The 25,191-nt window shown below is 46.4% G+C and overlaps 1 protein-coding gene across 1 annotated transcript in view; it reads left to right on the forward strand.

Moving 5' to 3' along the window:
* Positions 1–25,191, forward strand: part of IGF2R (insulin like growth factor 2 receptor) — a 1,757,136-nt gene that overhangs the window by 1,163,457 nt on the left and 568,488 nt on the right. The window contains exon 34 of the mRNA XM_086927157.1: positions 12,815–13,077. Coding sequence (XP_086783283.1) covers positions 12,815–13,077 — 263 coding nt within the window. The remainder of the gene's footprint in view (positions 1–12,814; positions 13,078–25,191) is intronic.

Genomic DNA, 25,191 nt, shown 5'->3' on the forward strand with positions numbered 1-25,191 from the left:
AAACTTTCTCCTTGGGCGAGTAAAATGTTTACATAAAAGGACAAAATGTAGGGTATCCCGTGGAGACCTATCGTCGCAGGCACAGGGACCTCTCTCCTCTGCATGTAAGACAAAGCCAGCTGGAGATGCCAAAAGGTGATGAAGCTGGTTAAATCTAAATTGAGTTATTAAAAATTTGTCAGAAACATTTGTTAAAATAGAAAGATATTTCTCCATACCCCGGACTGATTTTAAAAGAGCGTGCCCTCTGACTGCTGGTTTGCCAAGCTCATTATCTTCACGGAGAGCCATGGCATATTTAAAAAACAACTCTTTTACTAATGTCAGATCCCGGGACTTCACTGTGTCACATTTAAGAAAAATATCTACTCTTCCTATGGTCGTGAGGGACTCTTTAATGTGCCGTAACCCGGGGATTTTGAGTGCATGGTCTAGTGATTAAATTCGGCCTCATCACTAGACCAAATCTTCACCCAACACAATAAAGGCTTTACTGCCACCAGGTTAGTTTACTTAACTCCTAATTCTTCATGTACGGAAAGCGAGGGGGGGTAGAAGCCCATTCATTCTGGAAGCGGCATTTCAGCTTGCTTCTCTTTCTACACTTTAGACCAGAAGTAATATTTCTACGGACGCCGCTTCCACCTGTAAGATTTCCATAGAAGTTTCAAGAAAAATGTATATGAATAACCTAAATAGACAAACCTTTCTCTAGTGTGTACGATATTATGCATGTGACCTAAACGGTACCACGTTATTGTAGCACACCATGGCACAATAGGATGTCTGTCTATCCATACACCTCAATTATAATTATTGAAAAAAGTGGTATTGCAACAAACAGGGTGGAGTGGGGTCGTGGGCCTTGTGCAAGGATGTTCTTCGTCTGTGAAAATGCTTAAACGCTTAGGCCATTTCTGTGACTGCACAGCACCTGCCGGTATCTTGGAACGCCAGAGTAGACAAACTCATTGACGCTGGCTAGCGGATCATGAATGGCAATTACACTTTGAGATGGCACAGGAAATCTTACAGCAATGGGGAGAAACCTGGATCGATCCTTTCCCCACCAGAAAGAACGCACTGTCAACGTTTTTGTTCTTTGTAGTTCCCAAGACAGTCTTCAGCATGAGATGTCTTTAACCTACATTTGGGCTCTGAACACCGTATGCCTTTTAATTCCTACCTCTCCTGCACAGAATGCTCAAGAAAATCAAGAGGGACCGGGCCCAAGTCACCATTTAATCTCCGCACTGGGCAACATGAGTGTGGTACCCGGAACATTTGGTCATGAATATCTGTCCTCCAATCCGGCTGTCTCTTCTGGAGGGTCTCCTTTCACAGCAGAAGGGCAAGGTCCTGCACCCGAGCCTGCACAACCTACACCTCCATGCATGGATATTGAACAGCGACAGTTGGTCTTTGACCTTCCTCCTAAAGTAGTTGGTGACATTCTGGTAGCTAGGCGTCCTTCTACGAAAACTTTCTGTTAAAACGAAGAATAATGCGCAGTCATGTCTTGTAGTTACACTTAGTATATTTATTCTTCTAGTTACATCACAGGTCCTTAGTTACAGGAAGATGTTCTGATCCATTAAAGCGCCCCACCAGGAGCAGCCTCCTACCTGCTAAGCCCATCCACACCAACTGACTCTCTCCACATACAAACCCACTCAACATTCTATATGACCTCATCACAAGCTGAGCAGCAAGGCAGAGAACTACTGTAGGGAGAGTGCAATAAGTAAAAGGTACATTACAACACATCTCCCCCTTTATAATAATGAAAAACATATAAAATGTGTGAAAGTGATAAAACACACGTTTGAGCAATGGACAACAAAAGGATACATCACCCCCATTGCTATGATGATCATAACAGTCTAATGCATGGAAGTAGTGAATCATACAAATGAGAGTAAAGAAAGATGCATGAAATAACAAAGAATCACCACACACATCTACCAACCACCACTCCCAGAAAACACGAGACAAACACTACAAATGACCAGCAAAAATAATGTAAAATAAAGTCCCATGCTCCGGTGAACGGTCTTTCACCCGAGTTCTCCTCAAAGTTCTCTTCAGTAGTAGGAATCACTGTAAATATGGCAAGATTCGCGACGTCTTCCATAAAAATAAACAGCATTCCGACAAACCTCCCCTCATCGTCAGGGCTTAACTCCCATGTCACATCCAAAATGTTTGTGCCAGCCTTTAATAAAATCGACCATCAAGAGTTCTTTCTATTCACCTGAATAGTAGTTGCACACGAGTTTACACTTTCTTCGAAGGTCTCACTGTGTAAAATTGTCCTGTGATGTGACACACACACTGCCATGTTAACCATAACGCAAAACGGAAAATAATCTCTCTTCACCGATCTTAAGAACGTCTGGTGAAGAGTCTCGCTAGTCCCATGGGTCGTTTCCATGGTGACGCTACGAAAGCTTGGTGTCATGTTCCTAAAATGGAGGCACGTAAACTGCGTAGCTGTGTGGCTCAGGGCACGTCATTGCTTTAAACGTGCAAGTGCGGCATGAAATGAAAACTCCCCTACGTCATAAAGGGCTTGAGCGTGAAGGTAAGCTACACGCATTTCTTTGATTTAAAAAAAACAAAGACAGTTGAAGAATCTATGGCGCATCTCGCAATGTTTAAGAAAAACATTTCCAAAGTACATGCAGTCACCTTCCTCATGACTCCGCTCAGTTCATAAAGACTTGCGCTGTGTGCACTTCACCCTGACAAGTCATCAGACAACTGTGGCAGACAACTGCGGTGGGCAGGCTACAGGCGCGTTCCAACGCCGCTGATACTTTTAACTACACAACCCAGCTGACTACGAGCTGTGTTGTGCACTTTGTATGTATTTTTAAAACTTGTAAGGTGAATACTACTAATGCGCCAGCAATTTGAATTTTGTACTTTGCTAACTGATTAGCCAGCTTACCTCTTCCATCTCGCTCTCGACCCCGGTCCGCCCCGGCAGTGTGCCGTTTGTGCGGAGGGTCATCCTTACGAGCGACACTTCCTGCCTGTCTCTGCAGCACTTCCGCCCTGCCTCTACACGGTGCAGGTGAGCGATCTAGTGGTTGCAGAAGCTTCTTCTTTATCTTGCTTCCTGCTTGACCTCGCTATCAGACAACTGTGGCAGACAACTGCGGTGGGCAGGCTACAGGCGTGTTCCAACGCCGCTGATACATTTAACTACACAACCCAGCTGACTACGAGCTGTGTTGTGCACTTTGTATGTATTTTTAAAACTTGTAAGGTGAATACTACTAATGCGCCAGCATTTTGAATTTTGTACTTTGCTAACTGATTAGCCAGCTTACCTCTTCCATCTCGCTCTCGACCCCGGTCCGCCCCGGCAGTGTGCCGTTTGTGCGGAGGGTCATCCTTACGAGCGACACTTCCTGCCTGGCTCTGCACCATTTCCGCCCTGCCTCTACACCGTGCAGGTGAGCGGTCTAGTGGTTGCAGAAGCTTCTTCTTTATCTTGCTTCCTGCTTGACCTCGCTATCAGACAACTGTGGCAGACAACTGCGGTGGGCAGGCTACAGGCGTGTTCCAACGCCGCTGATACTTTTAACTACACAACCCAGCTGACTACGAGCTGTGTTGTGCACTTTGTATGTATTTTTAAAACTTGTAAGGTGAATACTACTAATGCGCCAGCATTTTGAATTTTGTACTTTGCTAACTGATTAGCCAGCTTACCTCTTCCATCTCGCTCTCGACCCCGGTCCGCCCCGGCAGTGTGCCGTTTGTGCGGAGGGTCATCCTTACGAGTGACACTACCTGCCTGGCTCTGCACCACTTCCGCCCTGCCTCTACACCCCTTCCGCCCTGCCTCTACACCGTGCAGGTGAGCGGTCTAGTTGCTCACGGCAGGCGGCATAAATGGCGACCTGGAGTAAGCGCAGCGGACGAGCGCAGCGGGAGCACCGACTTCGCGCATAAGTCAAGCCCGTCTGCGCCCGTCCACGGTCGACCGGGGCTAGGGGCACGTCACTCTGCCCAATTTATCACCTACACTTCCTCCCAACTCCGCAGTCTCCAGGGCACTTGGCCTTTATCCGCCTTTGCTCGCTCTCGCATATCTTCTTTTGATTTGTCCCCTGCCCCCTCTTCTTCCCGTCCTCCCCCTCCCCCACTCCCCTTCATCTCCCCGGAGGAGATGCCAGCCCAGTGTCACTTAGGACTCTCTCGGCCTATTACCTTAACACCCGGTCAGCAGTGGCCCATTCACACGAACTGTCGGTGCTGCTGGACCTCCACGCACCGGATCTTCTCTTTTTAACAGAGACTTGGCTTAGTGATGATTCTCTCCCCGTCTTATTGGCCACTCTCCCCGCTCCATACTATGCTGTACGAGCTGACCGTTCTGCTGGTAGGGCGGGGGGCGGTGTAGCGGTCATTACCCGGGCTGACCTCCCTTTTCAACTTTTATCGCTGCCAGATATTGCCACAACAGAGTACCTGGCCATTCGTAGCACATCTACCAACCCCCTCTTACTTGTGTTCTCACTTACCGCCCCCCACAATCACCCTTACTGTTTCTCTCCGATTCTCAGGAGGTACTGGCCACACTTACGGTCAATAACTCCTCTATCTTACTATTGGGAGACTTTAATTTTTGGCCTTCAGACCCAGCGGAATGTCTGTCCTCAAGAGAGTTCTCAGATACCCTTCAATCCCTTAACTTTGTGTCCCATGTCCACTCTCCCACTCATGTCAAAGGACATATCTTAGATCAGATCTGGTCCCTGAACTGTCTGGTAGACTCCCTATCCATCTCACCCTGCACCTGGTCTGACCATAATTTGATTTTGTTTACCCTTCCCATCAACCCCACTGTTAGGCCCCCGCTCCCTAAGAATGTCTGGGTCCGCTCATGGAGCTGAGTGGATCCTGACAACCTTTCCGCATTACTAACCTCTTCCTACCCCACCTTACAAGGCCTATCCACTCTCTCTCAGGCCATTGCCATTGAACAATGGTTCTCCTCAGGATGTGACTCCATTGCCCCGCTGAAGCGGATAACTTCAAAGCGGGAGAAGGATGCCAACTTATGGTTTAACGAGGAGCTCAAGACCACCAAACTAGGGGTACGCCGAGCCGAGCGGGCCTGGAGGAGGAATTACTGCCCCTTACTCAGATCTGAGTTTATTAGTATTCTGGCTCAATACAAGAAGGCTATCTTGGCTGCTAAAACGGCCTACTTTTCCTCAAAGATTCTTGCAGCTGAGAATCAATCGAGGGAAATTTTCTCGATTGTTCACAATCTGGCATTCTCCGATAGGACATCTCTGAAGCCCACCCCCTCCCAGGACCTCTGTCAATCCTTAAATAATTTCTTCATTGAGAAGATTGCTATTATTAAAGCCAACATTCCCTCACCTCCCCTCACTTTTGTTGACCCTCAGTGCCCTCCTCCTAAGAGACAACTCTATGCCCTTCCTCCCTTGACCAAGGAATGCCTGACCTCGATAATTCCCCTTGTTAAATCTGGCTCCCCATTAGACACTTGCCCAGCGCACATCCTCCGCCATATCTATACTACTTGTCCAGACCCCCCTCTCCACTTCCTCAACAGTTCTCTTTCTCAGGGGGTTGTAACCAATTCACTGAAAACAGCAGTTATTGTCCCCATCCTAAAGAAGCCCGGCGCCGACCCTTCGGTCCCCGCCAACTATCGCCCCATCTCCCTCCTGCCATTTCTGGCCAAAGTGCTTGAACGTCATGTCACCAGTTCTTTGAGCACTTTTGTGGAGGAGTATGAGGTCTTAGCCCCTCGCCAGGCTGGCTTCCGCCCCGCACACTCTACGGAGTCCGTAGTACTCTCGGTCCTTGACAACCTCAGGGAGGGAATGGATACCAATCAGACCCAGGCTTTGGTCCTCCTCGATCTCTCAGCCGCCTTTGACACGGTTGACCATACCATCTTGCTTTCCCGTGTCAGGGCGGCGGGGATCGGGGGTACCGCCCTGGTGTGGTTATCCTCCTTCCTGAGGGACCGCACCCAGGCTGTTCGCCTGGGTGATTTTTCTGCGGACTTCCTGAAAGTCCAGTGCAGGGTCCCCCAAGGTTCCTCCCTTTCACCCCTTTTGTTTAACGTTTATATTGCCCCCCTTATTTTTTCATTACAGCAAATGGAGGTCAGCGTATACAATTATGAGGATGACCTCCAACTTGTCTTCAATCTGTCTTCTTCATCTGCTTCCATCTTAAATTTCCAGTCTATTATGATTTTTATCCGGGACTGGATGAACCACAACCATTTGAAACTCAACCCGGACAAGACCGAGCTGGTGTTGACGGGTGGTTCATCCAGTCCCTGGTCCTCACTTTTTTGGCCCCCTTCCCTTGGTTCTCCCCCGGTCCCTTCTACCTCAGTCAAAACATTAGGTATTAAACTTAATTCTCAGCTCACTCTTCACTCCCAGGTTAGTTCTGTGGTGTCCTCTTCTTTTTTGTCACTACGCACCATACGCAAGGTATCCCGCTTCTTTTCCTTTGATGCCTTGAAATTGATCATCTTGGCAATGGTTATCTCCCGCCTGGATTATGGCAACGCTCTATATGCAGGTATACCTGCATTAAGCTTAAGGCGTTTGCAGTTGATCCAGAATCAGGCGGCACGGCTGGTGTTCAATCTCCCAAAATCCCATCACGTAACACCCCTTCTCAAATCCCTTCACTGGCTCCCTGTTTGTGAACGTGTCCAGTTTAAGCTTGCTTCCATCATCTGTCAAGCACGACTGGGCACGGCTCCGGCTTTCATTACATCAGAAATCGTTCCCTATGTTCCCACTAGGGAACTTCGCTCATCTACGCAATCCCTCCTGACAGTCTCTCGTTTCCGGAGGAAGAAATGGGGAGGATCTAAGTTCGCGACCCTTGCGCCAGTCCTATGGAATTCCCTGCCTTTAGAGCTTAGATCCATACCTCTCTACCCTCAATTCCGAAAAAAGCTCAAAGCCTATCTATTTACTAAATCTTTTAACTAGATCACTTGCTGTTTTCGTCTTCCTTTTTATTTAATTTCTGTTACTCCCACCCAAGGGGTCTGTCTGTTGCAGCGCCATGAAACCGCTGGTGAAAGTGCGCTATATAAATATTTTTAAACTCAAACTTTTTTTAAACTCAAACAAGTCAAATAACTTTGAAACATATGCGCTCCGTGTTTTGCACTCTGACATCCAAACATCTTTTAAACCTATGCGTTACGTTATGTTCACTTTGAAATGTCTCATTTTCCAAATACATGCACTGCCTGTTCTTAATTTTGAAATGTCCCAGGCACACCATGTGACAGCTCAAATTGCTTTAAAAAAAAAAATCCGCTGCGTGTGATTCTTTCAACACACGATGTGACAAGTCAGACACTTTTTAAATGCATGTTGATCATTTTGATTCCTTCAGGCTCACGATGTGAAACTGAAATCTTCATACCTCCGGCGCTTTTCCACTCTGCCTCACGATGACAATAATAGATCTCAATAGCACTCCCAAGCGCTACCAATAGTGTGATAGGCGCTTAACCAGAACACTCTTGCTGAATTAAGTTAAATAACAGCCTTCAAATTTCGATATGCTGATAATGTTGATTACTGCTTTTTCACACATTAGTGAACATCAGCAAGTCTCACACAATATTATGCAGAATTACACCCTGGGTTTGCAGGCTGTCCGATTACACAGGACACTGGTGAGACTTACCAGGTTGGATGTCTTGTCTTCGGGGAACACTCACCCCAGTTCAGGAAATTCTGTTAGTCTAGTCACTCATTTGGGGAACACTCACTCAAGTTCAGCAAGCACTGGCACGTCCACGTTGGGGCCGACCAGTCTATGGTCACTGGTGGGGCATGTGGACAGCCAGTTTGCTTCTTTTAAATGCGCTTCTTCAGTTTCTTATGTACAAGTCCATCCAAGGTAGCTCACGCAAGTTCTTTCCATCGTCGCCAGTGTTAAAACGAAGAATGATGCGTAGTCATGTCTTGTAGTTACACTTAGTATATTTATTCTTCTAGTTACTTCACAGGTCCTTAGTTACAGGAAGATGTTCTGATCCATTAAAGCGCCCCACCAGGAGCAGCCTCTTCGCTGCTCAGCCCATCCACACCAACTGACTCTCTCCACATACAAACCCACTTAACATTCTATATGACCTCATCACAAGCTGAGCAGCAAGGCAGAGAACTACTGTAGGGAGAGTGCAATAAGTAAAAGGTACATTACAACAATTTCTAATCACATCCAACCCCTACAGGCTTCCCTGTCTGATATATTGTTGTTCTGATTATCATTGGCCCAGCAACACTTTGACCTGGCCACAGTTTTACATTTACCTGCGATCAGCTATCCCCCTTCAGATCACTTGTTGTGATATTTTTTTTGGGGGGGGCTAATCCATATGTTCCCACCTGCTTCTTTTTATAATGCAGCAATGTGTTTGCCCTTTGAGCCTACAACTAAAACAGTGTTCCTCATTGCCATAACATCTCCCTGGCAGGTGAGTTTACTTCAGGCCTTATCTTCTGTTTCACCATTTGCCTCCTTTTTCCACACAAGTTAGTCTTTTGAACAAAGGCAGCATTCCTATTCAAGGTAGTCTTGTCCTTTCATTTAGGACAATACTTCACCTTATCAATGTGAGAAGTTAGCCTGGTATATGATGTATTCGAGTTCTAGTGGGCACCTTGCACTAGTCTAATCAACCCTTATTGATGGTAGGTTATAAAGTCAACCTTATAGAAAGCTATCCTTAGTGGTAACTGTGGAGAGCAGCCTTCAGGCTAAGACTTGGAGACGAGTTCAGCAAGTAGTTTTACCATTTATAATCTCTTGAGTACCAAATGAAAGCACACCACACAAGGTATATATCAAATATATATATATATGTATTTATTCTGAACACAACCCCTCTGCACTCTATGAGGTCAGAGGTAATGGTACAAAACAAGGAACTTAATTAGCATACGATAAGTTGCACAGTATACGTTTTGCCCTAGGGGCCTCACAAACCATATACGAAAATAGTGGTATAAGTACCACGTGAGGAATAGTATGCAGGCCTAGGGACTGTGGAATCTCTGGGGGCTACTCAGGACAACCAAAGGTTAGGATGTAGGAGGCCCACGGGAGACGCGTGCAGTGTCTAAACACGGCCGCGGGTTACCATTGACTTACTAGCGGAAATTAACAAGTTACAATTTTAAAGAAAAAGGGTACAAGGAGGTGAACTGTGATGGAACCCTTTTAGACTAGGACACTTGGAGAGTCAATACCCACTGGAACACCGGAGTACTCGTGTTATATCACCCAGGGAAGCCGGGTATATAGGTGTCTTTTCTTGTCGGGTTTTGTCATCGATTCCGATAGAGCGCTGCGAAGAAGTGCTGCAGGCTACCAGAGGAAAAGTGTCTGGGTGGATCCAAGGGTGGATCGGAGATGTGAAGAACCTGAAAGCAGAGGAGACAGAGTCTGGGCCACTAGCCAGTGACCAGGGCAACAATAGAAAGGTGCCACCAGATGTCGGGTGATTTCAGGTGAAAAGGTGAAGTTTGTCTCTTCAGCCATGAGGTCCAGGAGGCGTCGACGACTGCCAGGATCTAGACTCGAGCTGTCCCACGAAGGATCTAGTTGACTACGGTGTCGGTATCTGGATTGGACCCAACAAGCCTTGGCAAACTCAACCCACGCAGGATATTGAGATTGGCTTCGGTGCAGACCAGCAAGGTCTGTGGAGCTTCTCCTTTGCAGGGAAGTTGGAGCTAGCCTGGAGCATCCAGTAAAGCAAGTTGGAACAAAGGTTAGTCTTCTTGGGGGCTCACTAGCCAACGGACTAGGAATCGCGAAGGCGCGTTGAGCTGAAATGCACAAAGCGGGCCCACGGGACACTCGTGGAGTATGGGCCTATGAGCTTTGGTGCAAAAGGTGTTCGGAGCTGGCGATTCGAGTACCCCAATGCACAACTTCGGGATACCTCGGGAAGTCGGTGCAGGTAGCAAAATGCAGGATGTCCAGGAGTTCTGGTCCCACGTCTCTCATGTCCGCCACAGGTCTCAGCTATGCTGTGAGCGAAGGTTGTGGTCAAAGATGTCTGGAAGTCCGTGTCCTGTGTTGCAGATTCATCGGGATCCGGCAAAGATGCTGTTGGTGCCTGTTTGAACAGGGTGGTCACTCCTTGACCACAAGGGAGATTTGTTCCATCTTTCAGTCGATATGGAATGTCGAAGGTCCAGGATATATGTTGCAGAGTTTCGTCCAGGGTAATCTAAAGTCCTATGGACTGGGGTTCTATACTTATAGCAAGTTTAGGGGTTGGACTAACTCTAAGGTTCCTCCAATGGGTGTACCTGGGGTGAGGTCGTTACACCCCTTCCCCTTTGTCCAATTTCGTGCCGGAGCTGGGGCTGAGTGCCCCAGCAACCAGGTTGAACTGTGAAATGCATGGAGTACCTTATGTGCCCCAGGCAGTGTCTTGCAAAGCATTCACTGAATGCGCCCTCCCTGCCCCAATGCACGAAGAACCTGTCTGGGGAGGTGCCAGCACCTCCCTGGACAGGAAACCTATTGTCCAGGCCTTCTCTGCCGGAGTTTCGTCCAGCAGCAGGAGGGCAGACTTGTGTCTGTGACAGCAGCATCCATTTTGTGATGCTGAGGTTCTGTTTAACTTTAACCGGGTAAACCAGTAACTGCATGTCTTCTCCCTCTAGAAGGGTGGAATGCTACCCCCGCCGCCAGGACTGGCGGGGAGGGTAGTATTCCAAAGTGTTTGACACCTTACACAACATGTTTTGATAAAGCCAAACTAAAGTTAGCATTAACCGCGAGGATTATAATGCACTTAAGAGTATATGGTATGGCTATATCATAGAAGGCCTATAAGGAGATGGCTCTGAAAGCTGCAGAGGGGCTCAGCTCATGCTAGGGCACCCTCTCACATAAAACCAAGCACTCTACCTCAAGGATTGTCGAGGTCTGCCTTAGGAGTGGCTAATAAGTGTATATGTGTCTATATATGTATATAGTTATACTATATCGAAGTAAGAGGTGATTACACCACATTACCCAGGCTGTAAGAACAGACCTGTGGTGTCAGTTTAGAAGGCAAACTAGGGGTGGCACAATACATGCTGCAGCCCCTGATAGGCCTAGGGTACATCTATGCCCTGGGTACCTATGGTACACTATACAGGGGCTCACAAGGGCGACCCAGTAACCAATCTAGTATGTACCTAAAGTACATGGTATCAATTTAGAGAGAGAACAGCTGGGCTCTGGGCCTGATTAGCAGGTCCACAGCCACACTAAAGTCGAAAAACCAGAGAATCACAGCAAAAAGTGGGGGTAACCATAGGAAGCAGACCCTACTCTCCTACAATCAACATGTTATGAACTTCCTCATCTATCATAGAAGGAAGTACATACGGCATTGCCTTGAACCTTAGAGGGTCCTTCCTTTTTGCATCAAGAGGATCAGAGAATCTGGACATTATGACCAACTTTTGACAGATTTTTTAGAGCAAATAAGGCCAAAGTAGTTCAGGAAAGAACCATCTCCAGATGGATTGTCTTATGTGCTATGAGCTAGCCAAAACGTTGCCCCCTATGAAGTTTACAGGCTCACTCCAATAGAGCAAAGGCTACCACCATGGCACTAGTGCACGGTGGGCCAGTCTTGGATATCTGCCAGGATGCTACTTGCTGTCCCTCCACACGTTCACATAGCACTAATGCCTGAATAGGCAGGTTCGGCGGGACTGGAGTTTCTCCCAGTCTGTCCTGCATGATTTCCTTGTGTGAGCCATTCCACAGACCCTCTACCTGAGAGGTGCTGCTTTGGCATCTATTCAGGAAGTGGGAAATCAGTGGTTTGAAGTCACTATCGGAAGTACAAGATAGTCACCTTCGCTAACGCTTTTTCTTGCTAACCTATCTAACGCAGGTTCCTTATCTACCCTTCCCCCTCCCCCTTCTGTGGAATGGTCTTATTCAGTTCAATATTAATAAGATTCCATCTAAAAAATTCTGCATACCGCTTCGCCTCAGTTTCTATAGGCTCCACATCTGTTGCCACACACAGAGTTCAGAAAGAAACTGATGCAGCGTAAGCAGGTTGTGTGTGTATATACTGGTCCCACTGTCAGTTCTGTGGGGGACAGAGTGGCACATGATAAAGTGATGATGCACCATACCACCTCTATGCCTGGGAGGGAATTGCTATGCCAAATTTTTCGTATCCAGCCTGACCGCTATTCAAAAGGTCAGGAATGTTAGGTTAGACAGTTTCTACCAGAAAATGTGTTACCTGAGGTAAGTAGCTTGTTCTGTATGTAGCCTAGGAATCTGGGATTCATCCTGGCTATGGCACATCTATGCCCATTTAGGTTTCTGTGGATGGGCAACATTTCGTTTTTATGTTATTATTTCTGACCAGGCATTTGTGTTAAAAGTAAGCCTAGACTTAATATATCCATGTATACTTCATTAAACAAAATTGAGAACAAAACTTTATTAGGTTTTGCAGTCAGCAATGGTGCTTTAATCAGCAAATAATGTTAACCATGATCATTCAAGTGCAAGAACGCCAATCAGTGTAGAATACTGCTTGATTCCCATTGTGCCCTCTAGCCATGGCAGTGGCACAGTATTGGGATTTCTTTTACCCAAGTGAATAAACTAACACGGTCTAATATGCTTTTATATACACTACAACTAACTGTCATTAGTATATGGTCTTGAAGCATGTTAGCACAACAAGTCTAAAAGTATGTTTTTGTCTCTATCCTTCAAACAGGCATCTGTATTACAGAGGGTGGAAGGCACCTAAGTGCGGGGAAGTTTAGCAAAGAGCTGACCTACAGAGATGGAGATCTAGAGCTTAAATACACTGATGGAGATCCCTGTGTTGCCAATAAAGAAAAAAAACTTCAAAGTATCATCAGATTTTTGTGCAAAGAAGGTGCTGATGCAGATAGCAGCCCAGTTTTTGAGAGCTTTGATGACAACACATGCACTTGGTACTTTTCCTGGCGCACTCATCTAGTCTGTGATCAGCTGGTGAGTAAAATCAAACATCCCCGCCAACTGGTGAAAACAAAAAATATATTTTGCATCATTTTGATTTGCTAACTTGAAGGTAATATGCTTGTTACTTTTCTCTTATGTAACTGTCCATACAATCAAAAGCATATAAAATACAAGAAAAGAAAAGGGCAAACAGTCTGAGCTGACTAACCCAGTATACATTTTTGAAATATTGATGCAATCTATATTTATCTTCAGTTTTAAATTACATTATATAGAGAGATCTCTAGGATTCATTGTCCTCAAATGACTAGAAATATAGCAGTGAATTATCTCCTAATTTTTAAACCTACCAAGCACCAAGAGAAACATTATGTGGAATGTAGCATAATGAAATAAACAATTTCTAAGCCTCCAGCAGTGGCAGGATAGACCCTGTTGAATGTCACTTAGTGCACTTATGTGTGTATATATATTTACTGAAAATAAAATTGTTAAGCTGATATTCTAGTTTGTAGCTGCAATGAGACTCTGTAATGAAATGGGGTTATTATATGGTGTTGTATTGCGACCTCACCGTGTAATACACTTACTGACCACTTCAGGACCAGAAAGTTTTGTTTGTTAAACCTTAAGCTCAACTCTGGGTAGCTGTTGTTCTGGACAGTCCGGCTTATACAAAGTGTTGAGTATTTAAACAGCACCAAAACAACTGAAGAAGAAATGTATGTGACACAAGAAATCCAACATCAGTTTATAAAAATAGACTGTATTTTTAGACATCGCAACCAAAAAGGTTCACTGGGGGGCTCAGGAGATGCACAACCAAAAAGGTTCACTGGGGGGCTCAGGAGATGCAGTAATTACAAGGTATAGTAAATATGCACTTTGCCACTTAACCGTGAACAAGCATTGGCAAATTCAACACAGTTTACACTGAGAAACATTTTCAAGAAAAACTTGCGTGAGTATCAATGCAGTAACTTTGAGGTACCTTAGGTGGCCAACTCTTGCAGGGATTCAGTCCAGGGACCATCAAGAGCCTCAAACATTCATGTCATAGGGAACAGGATTCTTCAGTAAGATCTAGACAATTTTATTCCTTTGCTGTAGGTTCCTAAATTAAGTGGTCCTGATGTAAGGGATACAGGCTGCTGAAGATGCTAAAGAATGATGTGTATGTGAGTCTTTCTGTGGCTACTACTCAGTCCACGAACTAGGTGAGGCGGTCCTCTCCACAGTGGTCGAAGTCCTCTCAGTCCTGGCATAAGTCTGTTCGCCACTTGTCATCCGTTGTCTGAATTCGCGGTCAAAGCCAAATCTTTTTCTAGAGGATAACTTATCTTCTCTGTAGCCAAGCTGCACTCCATCGACTCTCCAGTGTCTAGCAGACTCTGGTGCAACTTTGAGCATCAGCTCTTTGTCTCTGGTGCTGCATGGCGACAAGTGCCAGCAGTGTGAAGATCTGGGCTACCAGCTTGGCCCAGCCAGCTTTTTCAGCTGTTGTGGCCCTGTGCTGCAAACAGGAGCCCAGCCAACTGACCCTTGGAGTCTCTTACTTCGGCTGGTCTCCACAAGCAGGACACAATAGACATAGTCCATTCTCCTTTGCAGGCCACCAGGTTCATCAGGTGCAGCCCACAACAGTGCAACCTCTGTTTGCCGATTCCACTGTGCAGTTTCGGTACGCTTCTCCAGCCTGTCAACATCAGAGTTTTGGGCGCCTGGGGTGCCCATTTTATCCTCGGAGATTGCCCTCAGGGTAGGGTGTGGTTGGTGGCCAATGGACAACAAGGTTCCCTCCCTTCTGCTGACGACAACTTCCTTTGTCCACTGGTTGTGGCATCTGGCTATCCCAGGATATACCATTCTGCCATATTTCCAATATGGCAGGACCCCTCTCTTGGCATCCAGAGCTCACTGGTGTGGCTATCAAGGCTGCTACATGCCCCTAGAACACCTGTTTGGCGACTGGTTTCCCCTGCCCTTCCTGAGTGCCAACTGGGCACAACCTCTCCCAAAAGTTCCCCATTTGCTCTTCAAAGGCGACTTTAACTTTAAAGCTCGCCTTTTAAGTCAGCACCTGTGTGGCTTCCTGCCAGGGGAGATAACACCTCTCTCTAGCGAAGGCTGCTATTGTGTTCGTTCCTGGCCGCCATTTGCACGTTTCCCCATGAGGGCAGAAATCTGCTTATGAGAATCCACATTTGCAGGCGTGGACGAGCACAGGGGATTTAGGGCATCAAAGTGGCAATTTTGTAAAAATTCCACACTGCAACAAGTTACATTGATTTGGAATTGGGACTCAAGTCAGCCTTAATGTAATGAGTTAGTTGATTCCTTACAGTATCAACTTTAGTAGTCACAGTCAGAAGGTGTAGGAAAGTGCCCTTTTTGTCATAATCAGTTTCACGTCTTGCCACTGGTACTGATATTTTTCGACTGATGTGCACAGGGTCCCTGCTAAAAAGGCCAGTACTTTTTCTCTAAAACAAACCACATGCTCAATTGTTAACCAATTGGCAAGGACTTTAGCACCACTATAATTCCCTAGTAAATGGTACCCCTGGTACCCACGGAATGAGTGCTAAAAACGGTCCCCTACGGGTGTGGCATGTATTATGCCACACTTAGGGACTCGCGCACAAATTATATGCAGACTGCCATTGCAGGATGCGTAAAATAGTGCAAACCATTCTGAAAACTTGAGATGGCACACTCCCTGTGTGCCATGCCACAGTACACTGGATGTACTATATGTAAGTCACCCCACAGCAGACCTTTAAGCCCTAAGGCAGGGTGCATTATGTTACATGTGAGGGCGCATCTGCATGAGAAGATATGCCCTTCTGATGTCTAGTTCCATTGCTGGGTATTACAAATGATCGGGAAGCCATTTTACGAGTTAACCAGCTACATAATGGCTTTTCTGAAAATACTGGTGTTGGGTATCAAACTCCTCATCTGAATAAGTCCATACTGATGCAAGTATTAGATTTATTCTGACATGCACCCAGAGGACAACTTAAAGGCTTGCTCTGAATCCCACTAGTCTCTTAGTATGCTGGCTGACTGATATCGTCCAGGCTGCCACCACAGACAAGTTTCTGACCCCCTGCAGGTGAGAGCCCACGCTCACTGAGGACAGAAACAAATGCCTGCTCCGAAGGAAGGTGTTCGCATCTCCTCCAGCAGGAGGGCTAGTGTTCTAGGATATCAAGGCCAGAGGCTTCAGACCCTCTGCTGCCTTTGATGACCCTAGCTTCCCCCCAGACCTGGGGATGCCAGCCCCTGCTTTGAGGCCCATTTGGCACCAGGACAGGCGGGAAAACTAACTAGTCAGAAGGCGAGCTCACTCTCAGGCTAGTCACACCCCTAATTTGTGTCACCAGAAGTAAACAACAAAAGAAGGGCTTCACGATTTTTTGGGGGTGAAACTAGGAACTCTGGGGGTCAGGATTATGCCCACTCCTAGCAGGAAGTGGTCATATAGGGGGTCGAGTCACCCCAGGGCTAAGTAGTTAATTGGCTACTACCTTACACTCCCCTAAATTCCGTATTTAGGGTCCTTCTGACACCAGAAACTTCGATTTATCTTCTGGGAGCCAAACCAGGACAAAGAAGAGAAGTCACAGCAAGAACCGAGTACTTTACCAATACTTATTGCCAAACCCTGCCTTGCTGCAGGAACCTTAACCCTTGCACCGACCCTGCTCGTCCAAAAGGTGAACTCTTCCCAAAGCTCTGGAGGACCATCCAGTGACTTCAACAACCAAGCAGAATCTCACTTGGGCTGAAGGACACACCCCCCTGCATCTGCAGGCACTGAAGCATTTGTCCGGTAACCCGTGCTGTTGGCTATCAGGCCCACCAAAGGAACAGCGTGACAGGAGGAGGTCTCTGAGGCGCTAGGATGTCAGCTTGTCTTTCTGGCTCGTTTCAAGACGTTAGATGCTCCGTGAGCTCCCCCCAGCACCAATTCCTTACCTACCCGGGCACTTGCGCCCTCCAAGGCTTGTTGTGCCCACCACTGCCCCAATGAATTACCTGCATGTCAAGGGACTTTGAGAGAGATTAGCCCAACACCGAGAGTGGCCCTGCTTTGTTTCTTTTCCCTCCTCCTCAAGTATACCGAGAACCGCAAGAGCCTTCAACACAGAAGTGGCCTACCAGCCATCACCTCTGCACCTGACCCGCACATCCTGAGTATACGTCTTCTGCCTGTGTTCCCTTGGCCTGTGTTCCCTTGGCCTAAGAGTCCCCGTGAGCGGAGTACCCTTTTGGGTTCCGCCGGACTTGTACCGAAGTCCCCCTTTGCAGCCTCTACTGTTTTGAGAGGTCCCTTTAAACTTTGACAGCTGATCCTGCTCAAGACTACCATTGTGACCAGCACTTCTTCACCCAGGCATATCAGGGCAGGTAAACCTGAAATGCTAGTGGTACTTTGGACTTTGCTCCCCAAGCTCTGAAAGTCGTACATGATGCCCTCTATGACAGTTTGCAAATACCTGCATGCAGTACATGTCTTTTCCTTCCATAGGATAAACATTACTGTGTTCGAGGCTCCTGCCTCAAAGTTGACTGCTTTGCTATTCAACTGTTTTACTGCTTATAAACGATAACAAACTAAAGTACTTACCTGTTTCTGATGATCTGGTGTCTAAATATTATATCAAATACTATATTATTTTTCTGAATTGGTCTCTCATTTTTCTTGTGTGTCTCATTTATTGACTCTGGTCATACAACAAATGTTCAACACTCCCCTTTGATAAGCCTTTGCTGCTCGACCACACTACCACAAATAGAGCACTTGGGATTTTTGAAGAAAGACCCTGTAACCAATAAGGGTCGTCTGGACTATTTTCATGGTGTATCCCTACACTGGTACACTATAAATAGCCAGCTTCCCACAGAAGGTAGGGCTCCTGTGGCAGCCACCAATCCCTCACTCGCCAATGGGGCTACTAGCCTTTTCCACAGTAAAAATTACAGTTGTAGGCTTTTACTGTTTCAACAGGTAAAAGCACATGTTCCACTGTAGTGTTTGCAGCACACTCCCTTAGGGTGACTTATGTATATTAAAAGGGAAGACTTGTCTTTCATTGGCAACTTTGAGTTAGCAGTTGAAATCTGCCCTTCCAGACTGCAGTGGCAGACCATGGGCCATGATCTCATGTTTTCACACCTAGGGTAGCACGAGCAGTGCTGCTACCTCTGGGGTGATACTCAGGCGCTGGGTACCTGAGTTTCACATATTAGAGACATACAAGTAAGTTAGCTTATTTATATTTATTTATGAGCTTATAAAGCGCACTTATGCACAAAGGCGTCCTGATTCTACCTTCTGACTCCGGAGCTAGAAAGGGGGGCTATTCCATAAATTACCAGGTCTTAAGCCCCTTTCGGAATGAAAGTAGCTCTGAAGCATTTCTGAGATGTCCTGGCAAGTTGTTCCAGGCTTTTGCAGCACAGAGGAGGAAACTGTTTCCTCCCCATCTGGCCTTTTTTACACGTGGCACCGCAACCAGTCTGCCATTGGCTGATCGAAGCTCTCTGCCCGGGACATACCATTTTATACCATTTTATACCACTGCTCAGAAACTCTGGGCCTGTGCCCTGCAGCTCTTTAAAGACTGTGCACAGAGCCTTGAACTGAGCACACCTTGGTACCGGCAGCCAGTGTAATTGCCTAAGCCCCTCACGTACTGAGACGTATCTGGGGACCCCCAGCAGAAGTCTTGCTGCCGCGTTTTGAACCAACTGCAATCTGTATTCATGCTTCTTTCTCAAATTAAGATACAGACTATTACAGTAGTCCAAACGCGACAGTGTTAGGGCAGTGATCGTATTGGGTATAAGCCAATAAAACATACAGGGTTAAAGGTCAGGGCAGAGGCACTGAGGTTTGGTTAGCAGGCTTCAAAGTCGAAAAACCATCAGCATCAGCCCAAAACTTTGGTGGCGACAATACAAAAAAAGGAATTTCTTATTGACACAAGCTAATGATAAAACATTTTTTTTAAAGCCATTCAAATACTCCAGTTATAGTTTAGTGAACTAACAATAAATTGCACCCTATCATGCACTGCTTATGACCTCTTTAAAAATAACCTTTTCTCATACCACAGGAACCTGGTGCAGCCTCTGGGAGGTATTATGGTACTCTTCTGGACCCAGTGCAGTCCTCCCGTGAGGTCGTGGCTGTAACATTCACCCCATGGTACTGGGGGACCTGAAAAAAATATATATATGTGGTTTTGGCGTCCAAAGGGGGTTGAGCAACTGCTTGGGAGGCTAACACTCCTCGGCGCAAGGCCAGAGGCGATGCGCAGCGTGCATTTGGACACCCGCGAAGAGCTGGGTGTGGGCACTATCATCAGTGATGTAATTTAACATGTCTTGAGTGTTATATGTGAGATAATAAGTGGTGCACGGTGGGGAGGCAACTTATAGTTGCCTCAATAAACTCTAATTTGGGAATTTCATAGCTTTTTCTTGAATTTTAAACATGAGATTTTATCTTATTTCAACACTGAAATATATTATGACTTTAACCTTTGTTTTTTTCAGAGTTAACAGGCTTTTTGACGTAAACTTAGATACTATCACCATACATAACTACAGTGTCACTTTATAAACAGAAGGGGGATGGGAGTACACTGCCTCACAGCACCATTCACCCCTTAACATTATTGAACATGTAGTACAATGTTTGTGCTTACTTGAATATTAGCTGTAGTTTCTCGCCAGAGTTGAAGCAGATAGTGCTGTTCATCTCTATAATCATGTTTCTGAATTTTATCCTCCATCAGTAAAGATCAGAACAGCGGAATAAATCAGAGGTTGCAGAAAATATAACCTCAATTTAACCTTTGTTTGTTCAGTTAAGTTCGGTTTAAAAAAAAATCTTTATTTAAAGTGACCATCTTAATACTATTCCTAACTGTAATATATTTTTAAACTTCGTTTTTTCAAATGTTTTTGAGTTTCTTCCTTTTAACGTACGAGAAGATTACCATACATAGCTAAAATAACATTAACCTTTGGATGCTGGCAACAGTTCCTTTACTGTTGCACCAGCAAACGCTGATCCCCTCTTCTCTTTGATACTGACTTTTTGATTTTTTAAATCTTTTCTACATTGTGCAAGGGACGTTGTCACCGCACAAATTTACAAGTTTTAAACCATGTGGGTAATGTTGCAAACAGATGTCTATGACTGACCACACTCTGTCACCCCCAGATTACCAGGTTTTAAACCATGTGGATGACACTGCAAGCAAAGGTCTGTGACTGACCACACTTGGTATGTCTGTGGTATCTGAAGTCGGACTGCCACTTCAAACTTGCAGTGACTGCACCTTGATGCACTCCAAGGTTATCCAGGATTATGAAGAGAAGTTGTTTGTGGTGAAGCACTGTAAAATTCCACACTGAGACGGATGGAGGTTCCCTCAACTGGCCTTCCTCTGGTGAGTTTGTCCTTGGTGCCAGCTGGGCCCTCTGAGATGGCTCTGGGTTCAGAGCCAGGTTCCCTCTTCAACACCCAACACATGCCAGAACTTGACCCACTGATGCCGGCATTATGGACTGGATGGGAATAGCCAGCCCTTAGTGCTGTCCAACACTAAGATGGCACTGCCTCAACCAAGGCCGCAAGCTGCTTTAACTGCACTGCAGCCACTTAGCCACCTTTCCTATTCAGATGCAATGCCCTTGCCCCTTAAAGAGTACATGTCCTACACTACCTATTTGGTATGGACTTGAAGAATGGCGACTATGATGCTGGAGACTAGTATGGCCAGACTTATCAGGAGGATAACTAGTATCTCCAGTATGCCAGTGATCAGAACTGGACTTGTGTCAACTCTGGCCCGGCCACCGAGCAAAGAACGTCCTTCACTATGGTTATGAGTAGGGCGGCAGGAGTTCTGGATCTTCAGCTTCGTACCCAGTCAGCCAAGACCCAGGTTGTGACAGAGATGCTTCAACCTGGCCAAACTGTTCTGAGTCTCTTTCGTTTTTTAACATGGCACTTACAGACACACTGTTGGGGACCTGGGCCAAGCCTTGACCAGTCCCCCTGTTAATTGGCAGGTTGGCAGGTGCCATTGACCTGCTCTGGCAATCCAGACTTCCTTACCTCCCACTCTCGAGTGCCCTGTGCTTCATGCCTTGACCCTCAAGGTTCAGCCAATTTCCTTTGACTGCTTCCACTGCTGGGATCCTAATAGAATAGAGACCTTTGGGAAACAGGCCTTTTCCTTGACAAGTTTTAACTGTCCGCCCTGTCAATGTCATCTGGGTTTCCAAATGACGTACAGGCGAGCCGTAGTGGCATGCCATTTGGGGACAAAGCAGATTCAGCCCTGGAGCGCTTCATATGCAGCAGGGCCATGGCTAGTTACCTGGGCCTTCCTGCTCCCCCACATCAGCTACAACGTCAGTTTCACCCCTTCCTTGGCACAGTACGGACTGTCAGTATTGCCAGTGCAGCAATCCCCCCAGTCTTTTTGTGACAACGGCGGCGGCACCCACCGAACACGTCGACAACATAGGCAACGCACAGTTCAGTCTCATGTTCCTCCAGCTGCTGCGACCCCCAAACGTCTTTAGAGTGCTTTTGACCGTGCACAGCCACCCTTTTGGAGGTAGGATCTGTTATTTTCTGTCAAGGTGTCAGATGATAACTTCAGACAAGTGTGTCCTGCAAATGGGCAAAGTTACTTCTTACCATTCCTCAAACACACACTGCACCTTCCCCAGACCTGCTGACAGAGGACTGCCTGTCCTTGTTGCTGCAGACAATGCAGGCTCTTTTTGCCAAAGAGAGGGTGCCAATGCCTGAAGTGGACCTTGGATGATATTCCCACTACTTCCTGGTGCTGAATAAAGATGATTGCTTTCATCCCATCTTCGATCTTTGCCCTTTTAATCCCTTCCTATGGAAAGACAAGTTAATGATTCTCACCTGGCCTATGTCTTGTCTGCCCTCGACCTTGAAGCCTTAATAGATGTCTTGCACCTAGAGAACACTTATGTTCGAGGAATGTGAGCTGTAGATCTCCTGCTTTGCATACTGCATACTTGTTTTTCTTGGAAGAAGTCTTTTCCAGTCACAAGGCATTGTTTTATTCCACCATCGGGTTCGACACTGTTTCTCCGGTTTTCCTCAGTGCGCAATAAACTCAACTCATCGGTATTGTTTTCGATTGCGTAATTCCATTCTCCGAGTATCGGATTTACTTAAAGTCCATCTTTCGATTGGGTAGCTCGTGGAAGGCCGTCAGGTCCGCCTTGCAATAGATGAAACGGACTCCATTTCAATCTGCCCCCTGTGCCACGCAAAGTTTCTGCTCACCGACTCACATGAAATGTGCAACCTGTGCTTGTCCCCGGAGCACAGAGAACAGGACTGCGAGGCGTGTAAGACTTTCCGATTGAAGAAAACCCTTTGCGACCGTCGGGCTTGATGTCGCAACATGCAGAGCCAACACACCGGTTCTATTCTAGACCTCTTCAGAGAAGATTAGGAACAAGAGACCGGAGACGCCATGGGAGCTAAGAAGAACACGACCCAATCTCCATCTCTGACTCCGAGGGAGACAAAGACATCTCGCAAGGGCAGTGTACCGTGAGTACAGATCCTCCCTTGCCCTAAAGTCCAACTCAGGCCAAGAAGAAGGCTCTGGTCCAACCCCTGCCTCGGCACAGAGATCATGTTTTCAACGCCCCGTCTTCCTGCTCGGCACCAAAACATACCCCAAAACCTTCCAGCTCCGAACAGAGCTGTTGGAAATCTGTCACCAAACCGAAACCTTCGGGATCGAAGTCAGTCAGGCTCTGCCCCACCCCCTTCAACGCAGAAAAGGCCTTCGGATCCGAAAATCCTCTGCATCCAAAACCCCAGCACCAAAGCCTTCGGCACCGAAACAAACAGATGTGCCGATTCCACCAAATGAGCCCCATTCCGATGTTCCGCTCTCCAAACCGGATTCGAAACAGCGGGAGCTCTATATTTCTCCAACAGGATATATTGCCACCAAGGTGACAATAAAACGCAAACCTGAGACTGAAGAGGCCTACCACATTCCTTTAAAAAGGTAAAATGTGGTTACTAACCCTTCACCTCCTCTTCCATCACCTCGGTCTCCTCAATTTCGACCCTGACTAATTTCACCTGAGAACTCCCCACCACATAAACCTGAATATTAGGATGATGGTTATGGGATTGAGCTGGGGACACTGAGCCAACACCTACAGGCCCCTGGAAGGATTACAACACCAATTCACCCACAGGGAATGATCCTGATCTGTAACCTACCAAGGCTTCTCCACCAGACGACAGTGTAGGATACATAGAACTGTTGAGTAGAGTTGATAACTACCATGGGGTTCAGTTGCATAAGGAATCCCTGGAAGAGGATTTCCGTTTTCGAAAAGCTGCGTAGTACCCAAAAATCATTGCACACACTTCGCATGCTCAAGGGTATGATCAGACACGTGGATGGCATTTTTAATGATCTGTCAGGGCACGTATTCTCACCCCTAGGGTAGACAAGAAATATAAGCGGGCACCATCAGAACCAGCATGCATAAGGGGGCAGTTACCATTGGATTCCTTGGTAGTTTCTAAAGCACGCAAAAAGGCCAGTTCCCAAACCACAGGAGATGCTCCACCCTCGACAAAGAATTTAGGTTGCTAGACACTTAGGGGAAAAGAGTAGCCTCCCAGGCTGCAAACTGTTGGCGCATCTACAATACCCAAGCAATTTTAGCTCGGTACGACCGGGCGCATTGGGATGAAATGGAGCAGTTGCTCCAATTTCAACCTGATGAGCACAAGTCCAAGGCGCAAGATTTAGTGCGGGAGGGACAGCTCATATGCAATAATTCAATCATGTGCGCCCTAAATGCTGCGAACACTGCGGCCAGAGCTGTCACCACCAGCATTCCTTTAAGAAGGCATGCCTGGTTACGCATTTCAGGTTTTAAACCAGAGGTTCAAACTTCTATCTTGAATACACCATTTGATAAGGAAAACCTCTTTGGCCCTATGGTAGATTCATCATTAGAAAAAATGAAGGAGGACACAGAGGAGGCCAAATCTATGGGATCCCTCCAATTAATTGCAAGGCATGGTTCCTTTCGGAGCTCCTTTTATCGCGAAGGGTTCAAGAATACCTCCTTAGACACTGCCTCTACCACATATAAAGGCAACAATCAACCCTCTGCCTCTAAGGGTTTCTTCAGAGGGGGTTACAGAGGCAACAATGGCTAGGGTAGAGGTAGAGGTTCCAACATGGGTGTCTCCCCTCCAATAGCAAACTTTGTATTGCCTACACGCCCCTGACCATTTAACACCTGTTGGAGGCATCTTTCACATTTCCTACCGATTTGGCAGTCGATAACTACAGTCAAATGGGTACTGGAAATGATTCATTCTGGTTATTGCCTGCAGTTTACCAAAATTCCTCCATGTTCACACACACTGTCACCAGATCACTTACACCTCCTCAAACTAGAAGTTCAGTCTCTCCTTTTAAAAGGGCCTATAGAGCCCGTACCACTACAATACCACTTGTTGGTCGTTTACTCCTTTTACTTTCTCATACTCAAAAAGGACGGTTCTCTCAGACCAATCTTGGACCTCAGAGAATTAAATCTTTACATACAGTCAGACCATTTTCACATGGTAACACTTCAACAAGTGTTCCCACTCTTGCAACAGGGTGACTTTCTGTCTACTCTAGACTTAAAGGGCGCCTACTTTTATATTCCAATATCACAAATTTCTCAGATTTGTGATAGCGGCCAACATTATCAGTTCAAGGTAGTCCCCTGCGGAGTCACAACTTCTCCCAGAGTCTTTACAAAGTGTCTGGCAGTAGTCGCTGCTCTTCTAAGAAGAGAATACATTCATGTCTTCACCTCCTTGGACGACTGGCTCATCAAAGTCAGTACATAGCCAAAGTGTCTCCAACATACTCACAGGACACTGCAGTTACTGCACCAACTAGGGTTCACAGTCAATGTGTTGAAATTGCACCTCCAACCTTCCAACGCTGAAAATTACCTAGGAGCCACTTTAGATACTCAAAAGGCTCTGGCCTTTCCCAATGCAGACCGAATTCTATACATTCA

Source organism: Lissotriton vulgaris, chromosome 6, assembly GCF_964263255.1.
Source record: "Lissotriton vulgaris chromosome 6, aLisVul1.2, whole genome shotgun sequence".
Taxonomy (NCBI): domain Eukaryota; kingdom Metazoa; phylum Chordata; class Amphibia; order Caudata; family Salamandridae; genus Lissotriton; species Lissotriton vulgaris.